Raw genomic sequence first — 7,653 nt, forward strand, 5'->3', positions numbered from 1 at the left:
TTGAGCCACAGGCACCGAGCCATCATAGGTATTTCTTGAGTACCCATTATGTGTAAAAGAACAGAGCTGGGTGCTGGAACCCAAAAGTGAATCTAATCCCAACCCCATCTACTGGGCAGGTACCTGGCATCCAGCCACTTAAGCAGGCAATCTGCAGGGTGCAAGATAACAGTGGCTGGCTCTCTGGGTCTAGGGTGGCTACTCATGTCTGGGAGAAGGACTTGAATTTACCTCCTGTACTAGCCTGTGGTTGAGTCCTTGGAACTCTCCCCAGATGTGGTAGCTGCCCTAAAGTCCTGGCTTAGGGTGGGGAGGAGGGCAGAGGAGCCTCCTGCTTTGGAGCAGGAAGCAGGGCTGCAGAGTGCCCTTCTCTAGAAGTGCCAGGTTAGAGAGGCAGATTGCCATTCCACCTGCCTGATTCCCTGTCCTTCTGAGCCCTTTTCTGGGAGGCCTTCCTGGGCCACCCCAACCTGAATCAGCTGTCCCCTCCCTGCCCGCTGTTTGTTCTCTGTATAGCATTTCACGTGGGCTAACAGCTTCTGTCTGGGCATTTATTTGTTCAGCTCCTCTTCCCCCCACTGTGAGCTCTATGAGAGCAGAGACTGTGCTACTTTTATTATGTTTATTCTTTCCTGATGTAAGCACTCAGTACAACTTTGTTGATTGATTGAATGAAAACATGGAGGCAGAATGGTGGAGTGGGAAAAATGTGAGGTCAGAGAGACCCACTTTGAATTTTGGCTCTGTCCTCTAGACGTGAGAGTCCGGCGAGTCATCTCCATTCTGAGCTTCAGTCTCCCACCTCGGAGGGTCATTGTAAGTTCAGTGAGACTATGCATGTAAAATGTAAAACAGTGGCCCCTATAAGGTGGCTGCTGCCATTATTACTGTCACTATTTTTGATATCTGGTTAGGAATATCTGCCTTGGAGGTTGTGGGGAATTTCACATAGGATGATTTCATTAGGTACTCAGCACAGGGAGGCATTCCTTGTGTGGACTGTGGACCATGTGGCATGTCCTGGTGCTGTCTTACAGGGTGTAAAGGATGTGGGTGAGAAGCCTCGAGGAGCACGGACGGCAGACAAGGCTGGCTGGATCAAGAAGAGCAGTGGGGGCCTCCTGGGTTTCTGGAAAGACCGATATCTGCAGCTCTGCCAGGCCCAGCTGCTGGTCTATGAGAACGAGGTAAGGACTGGTTTGGCCCTCAAGCAGGTTGGGGATTCTGGGGCAGGGGGCAAAGTCAGAGCAGCCCAAGCCAGCAGGAGGACCCCGAGATTGGAACTGGAAGACCTGCTCTATTTTTGACATGGTGTGCTACCTGGGCCAATGCTTCATCTTCTCTGGGTCTCTGTTTGCATGTGAGGCAAATCTAGGGTTCCTGAATGAGAGAGGCTCTTTTTTTTTCTTTTTGAGACAGAGCCTCAAGCTATCACCCTGAGTAGAGTGCCATGGCTTCACTGCTCACAGCAACCTCCAACTCCTGGGCTCAAGCGAGTCTCCTGCCTCAGCCTCCCAAGTAGCTGGGACCACAGGCGCCCGCCACAACGCCTGGCTATTTTTTGGTTGAAGCCATTATTGTTGTTTGGCGGGTCCGGGCTGGATTCGAACCCGCCACCTTAGGTGTATGTAGCTGGCGTCTTAGCTGCTTGAGCCACAGGCGCTGAGCCTCTTTTTTTTTTTTTGAGACAGAGTTTCACTACGTTGCCCTTGGTAGAGTGATGTGGTGTCACAGCTCATAGCAACCTCAAACTCTTGGGCTCAAGCAATTTTCTTGCCTCAGCCTCCCAAGTAGTGGGGACTATAGGCACCCACCACAATGGCTGGCTTTTTTTTTTTTGTAGTTGTCATTGTTTTTAGCAGGCCCAGGCCAGGTTTGAACCCCCCAGCCCTGGTGTATGTCCTTACCACTGAGCTACAGGCATTGAGCCTTTTTTTTTTTTGAGACAGAGCCTCAAGCTTTCCCCCTGGGTAGAGTGCTGTCACATCACAGCTCACAGCAACCTTCAACTCCTGGGCTCAAGCGAGTCTCCTGCCTCCGCCTCCCAAGTAGCTGAGACCACAGGTGCCTGCCACAACGTCTGGCTATTTTTTTGTTGTTGTTATTGCAGTCGTCATTGTTGTTTGGCGGGCCCGGGCTGGATTCGAACCCCCCAGCTCAAGTGTATGTGGCTGGCGCCTTAGCCACTTGAGCCACAAGTGCCGAGCCATTGAGCCTTTTTTTTGAGACAGTCACTGGGTAGAGTGCCATGTCATCATAGCATAGCAATCTCCAACTCTTGGGCTTAAGCGATCCTCTTACCTTAGTTTTTCTAGTTTTAGTAGAGATGAGATCTTGCTTTTTGCTTAGGCTGGTCTTGAACTCATGAGCTCAAGCTATCCACTCACCTTGGCCTCCCAGAGTGCTGGGATTACAGGTGTGAGCCACCTCGCCTGGCCGAGAGAGGCTCTTTGAACTGTGTGTGCATCTAGCGTGTGTGTCTCTTCCTTTCCCTGGGCAAGTTTCCCTATGAGTGAACGTTCCAGAAAATTGAAGCCTGCTCTATTTATCAGTGGTAGTAGAAATAATAATTAGCACTCAAACATAATGTATTTTTTTTTTTAAGAGACAGTTTATTGCTCTGTCACCTGGGCTAGAGTATAGTGGCATCATAGCTCACTGCAACCTCAAACTTCTGGACTCAAATGATCTTCCTGCCTCAGTCTCCCAAGTAGATGGGAGTACAGGCACTCAACAACACCACCTAGCTAACCTGCCTAGGCTGATCTCAGACTCCTGGCCTCAAAAGTGATCCTCCTTCCTCAACCTCTTTAAGTATTTGGATTATAGGTGTGAGCCATCACGCTAGGCCAGGGCACTCATACTTCTTTCACGCCCTTACATATATCTCCCTTATGATGGTCAGAGTAGTCTCATGAGAGTGATCATGTTACATTTTGCAGAAAAGCACACTGAGGCTCAGGGTGGCAGAGTGACTGCAGCATCTCAGGGTGAATGAAGGAGTTAGGTCTAGAAACAAGTCCAGTGCTCTTTCTACCAAGAGACACTAGCAAATAACCCCCCAAACTTATTTTTGGTAGAAATTCTCTAAAAGATGTTAAATATTCTCTGCCTTCTTCTCCAGAAGGTGCTGGCCTAAATTGAATCTTTCCCTGATGGCTCAGAGTCACTTGTCAGACTGTTTCGTACTGCCAGACTGTACTTTTCAGCTTTTCTTTCTCTTGTAACGTCAAGTTGCTAGTTGCCATTTCTGATATCCTTGTGCCTCTAATAGTCCTCACATCTTCCCACTTCAGGTTCTTGTTCTCATTCTGGTTTCAGGCAGACTTGGTATTTGGACAACTAAGTTCGTGTTAAATAAGAGTCAATGAAGCTGCAGGTGAAGCTGAGGAAAGGTGGCTTTTCCTTGTAGATGCTGTTTGTGTTCTGGGGTGAGGCGATCAGAGAGCCTGTCCACTGAAAATAGAGTATCACTATATGCCTTTAGCAGATGAAATACTTTGGGGAAGAACTGGCTTGGGGGCAGAGGACGGGGGAGCCTACCTCTTCCTAATCAGCTTCTCCCAGCCTGCCTCAGGATATCTTGGCAAAGTCATAATTGTCCCAGGCCAAGAAAGATCAGGCTACCTGGAGCTAAGTGATTAAGAAAGCTGTCTTGGGCAAGGCCTGTCCTGCCTGGATCTCTGGCTTATGGAGCTAGAGGGTCAAAGAAACAGGGGGAGGGGATAAGAGGATGAGGGTGTATAGGCAGGCCCCCCCCCCCCCCGAGGTTCTCTACTGCAGCTGTTACCAAATTGGGATGTGCCAGTTAGGAATGTGGCAGCGAGGGGATATTTTTATCAATAAAGGGGGTTGTCACAGCTTCCTCCAGTGCCGGCAGCCACAAGAGTTAAGTGACAGGCTCTTAGCTGACAGCCCTTCAGGCGTTGCCAGACTTGTCCTGGACTGCTTCTCCACATCTGGCCATGGCTAGGAAGCAGGAAGGATTTCACATCTCCTAAACGTGAAAAATCCAAATCCAAATCATGCTTTTTTTTTTTTTTTTTTTTAAATAAAGATCACTATTAAAAACCTAAATGCAATTTCAAGAACTTAGCACTTGGGGTGGGGGAGCTTGGCCCAGGAATAGGAATTGAGAAATGCTTATTAGGTCAATTCCTCTTTCTGATGTAAGGAACTAGGCGAGTGTGAATGGCTCTTGGCTGTTTTCTTGCTGTCAGAAAGGCTGACATTCCAAAGATGCTGCCCCCGCCCAGTGCCTGCTGGCTTATCCGTTTTCCTGGGCTGCAGAAGGGCTGGGATGATTCAGCACCTCTGGTGGAGAGGAGACCCAGGACAGGCAGCTGTGGGGAGCTGGATGGTGGAGGGGAACTGATATTTTGTTCCCAGGCAGAGGAGGGAGGGTATCTTTTGGCCAGTGGTTGTCCCAGTGGGAAAGGCCTGTGGACATGGGGCAGGTAAGTGGTTCTCTCAGGAGATGGATCCTTCCCCAGGCAGCTTCCATCCTCTGGATGCCCAAGGAGGAGGAGACTACCTGGGGTGTCAGCCTCAGCCAGGCTGTGGGGGAAACAGAAGGGAGAGCAGATGGAGAGAATGGGGAGGTGGGGGAGATGGCCAAGGGGAGAGTTAGGACTGTGCTTTCTCATGGCCAAACTCTGTGCCTCTTGCACCTTGTAGGGTGCCTGCACCTAGCAGTGCTTTCTAGATGTTAGCATGTCCCCAGAAGTAAGTGGTGGGGACTCCAGAGGAGGGAGAGCACCCAGGCTCAGGGATTTATGGTGGGGGACAAGAAAGCTTCTCAGAACAGGAGGATTTTTCTAGCTCTTATGTTTACTGGAGAAACCTGGAAAGGACTGGAGACTAGGGCTTGGAAAGAGACACCTGATTGAATGTGGCCAAAGATGAGGCCACCCTGGCTGTGTCAATTCTCTTTTCCCTGAGAGGCTGAAGAAAGAGTAGATCATAGTTTTCTACTTTACCTGTACATCATCTGCTTTAAAAAGTCCTGAGATCTGGCCAGGTGCAGTGGCTTATGCCTGTAAACCTAGTACTCTGGGAGGCCAAGGCAGGTAGATCACCTGAGCTCAGGAGATTGTGACCAGCATGAGCAAGAATGAGACCTGGTCTCTACTAAAAATAGAAAACCTTGGGTAGTGCCTGTGGCTCAGTGGGTAGGGTGCCAGCCCCATATACTGAGGATGGCAGGTTCAAACCTGGCCCCAGCCAAACTGCAACAACAAAAATAGCCAGGCGTTGTGGCAGGCGCCTGTAGTCCCAGCTACTTGGGAGGCTGAGGCAAGAGAATGTCTTGAGTCCAAGAGTTTGAGGTTGCTGTGATCAATGACAACACAGCACTCAACAAAAACAGATCCTGAGGTCTGGTCAGGTGCAGTGGCTCATGCTAGTAATCCCAGCACTTGGGAGGCTGAGGTGGGTGGATTGCCTGAGCTCACAAGTTCAAGACCAGCCTGAGTGAGATCCCCATCTCTAAAAATAGCCAGGTGTTGTAGTGGGTGCCTGTAATCCCAACTATTTGGGAGGCTGAGGCAAGAGGATCACTTGAACCCAAGAGTTTGAGGTTGCTGTGAGCTAAGACACCACAGCACTCTACTGAGGGTAAGCAAGTGAGACTGTCTCAAAAAAAAAAAAAAAAAACAAACCTGAGGTCTGGGCCCCATCCCCAGAAACCCTGGTAGAATTGGTCTGGGATGTTCCCTAGGCACTGGAGTTTTTTAAAGCTCCCAGGTGTCATTTCTTCTGTAGAGCAGTGGTTTTCAAATGTTCACATACATCAGAAGCACCTGGGGGCTCAGCGCCTGTGGCCTAAGTGGCTAAGGCGCCAGCCACATACACCTGAGCTGCCAGGTTCAAATCCAGCCCCGGCCCGCCAAACAACAATGACAGCTGCAACCAAAAAATAGCTGGGCCTTGTGGTGGGTGCCTGTGGTCCCAGCTACTTGGGAGGCGGAGGCAGGAGAATCACTTGAGCCCAGAAATTGGAGGTTGCTGTGAGCTGTGATGCCATGGCACTCTACCCAGCGTGACAGCTTGAGGCTCTGTCTTAAAAAAAAAAAAAAAAAAAAAGAAGCACCTGGAGCGCTAATTAAAACTCAGATTGCCAGGCCCATTCCCCTAAGTTTATGACTCAGTAGGGTTGATGCCCAAGAATTTGCATTTCTAACAAGTTTTCAGGTAATGCTGATGCTGCTGGCGTAGGTCCCACACCTGGAGGACCACTTGTGCAGAGCAACCTATTGATCAATCACTGGCCAAGCCATTGACTCTGGCTGGAGGAGTGTGGTGTGTTGGAAGGTGCTCTGGCCTGGGAGTCAGATGATGTGGTTTGAGTTGGTCCTGTTCCTTGTATTTGGGTCCATGCCCCTAGAGCAAATCTCTTCACCTCCAGGCCTCATTCTCCCCATCTCTAAAATGAAGCAGATATTGGGGCTCTAGGCTTTCAGGGTTATTGTGAGGCTCAGGTGAATTAGGATTGCAAAAGTGCTTGCTAAGTGTTAGGTTTCTTACTGTTAGACATCAGCAAGAGTTCCTTTAACTCGGTGGCCAGTCTCCAGAAGAGTGGACCTTCCCACTCTCTCACCCCCCACCATCCAAAGGGCCTGATTCTGCTTCCCTGGACTTCCCAGCATGAGAATGTGCCACACCCAGGAAGTTATTCCAACTGGGTCTCCACTGGAAGAGGACCCACTGACCACCATTGAAGGAAGAGCTTGTCCTAGGCAGATTGCCAGAGAGGCACCTGATGAGTACAGCTCATGGAGAAAACATTCAAGTGTTGCTGGTGGGTAGGAAGGCAGCCTGGCTGGTGTCCAGGGATGGGTTGGAGGAGGCTGGGCACTGTCTGGGCCACCAGCCCTGCTAATGATAAGGCCTCAGGATGCTTGATGTGGGGTGAGCTACTTTTAAAGGAACGCTTGCCCTCTCCATTGTGCATGGCTTGCAGCCTGGGGTGAGGGACCACTGTCCCAAGCCAAGGGTCAGCAGAGGAAGGCATCAGGTGAGGGTACCAATTTAGCATTACATATAATCCCAAATGTGCCTTGTTCCGTGCTTCCAGGCTTCGATAAATGTCTCACTGGCCTTGGGGTCTGCACAGACCCAAAGGTACCCTTTACTTTTTTTTTTTTTTTTGGAGACAGGGTCTCACTTTGTTGCCCTTGTTAGAGGGCTATGGTGTCACAGTTCACAGCAATCTCAAACTCTTGCCTCAGCCTCTCTAGTAGCTGGGACTATAGGCACCTGCCATAATGCCTGGCTATTTTTAGAGAGGAGGCCTCGCTCTAGCTCAGGCAGGTCTTGAACTGGTAAGCTCAGGCAATTCACCTGCCTTGGCCTCCCAGAGTGCTAGGGCTATAGGCATAAGCCACCATGCCTGTTGCAGACACCCTTTTGTAAGCCTTTCTAGCTTTCTCTCTGTTTCCTCCTCTGACCTGCGGCACATACCCAACTGTGGGCCGTTTGTCCCATTTCCCATCTGGATGGTGAGCCTTACTCTCCAGATAGCATGGACTTTCCAGGGTCTGAATGCCACATTTGGTGATTGATTGGCAGCCTAAGGTCTTCCCCGTGACACATAATGTCCTCACTGAGTGGGATCAAGTTATAGAGCAGTGGTTTTCAACCTTTTTTTTTTTT

At 50.0% G+C, this 7,653-nt stretch overlaps 1 protein-coding gene across 2 annotated transcripts in view; it reads left to right on the forward strand.

The window, feature by feature from the left end:
* PLEKHO2 (pleckstrin homology domain containing O2) overlaps window positions 1-7,653 on the forward strand; it is a 30,194-nt gene that overhangs the window by 6,570 nt on the left and 15,971 nt on the right. For both annotated transcript variants that reach the window (XM_003784422.3, XM_012801777.2), the window contains exon 2: window positions 1,038-1,187. In XM_003784422.3, coding sequence (XP_003784470.1) covers window positions 1,038-1,187 — 150 coding nt within the window. The remainder of the gene's footprint in view (window positions 1-1,037; window positions 1,188-7,653) is intronic.

The sequence above is a fragment of the Otolemur garnettii genome, unplaced genomic scaffold, assembly GCF_000181295.1.
Source record: "Otolemur garnettii isolate 467f Iridium unplaced genomic scaffold, OtoGar3 scaffold00011, whole genome shotgun sequence".
Classification (NCBI taxonomy): domain Eukaryota; kingdom Metazoa; phylum Chordata; class Mammalia; order Primates; family Galagidae; genus Otolemur; species Otolemur garnettii.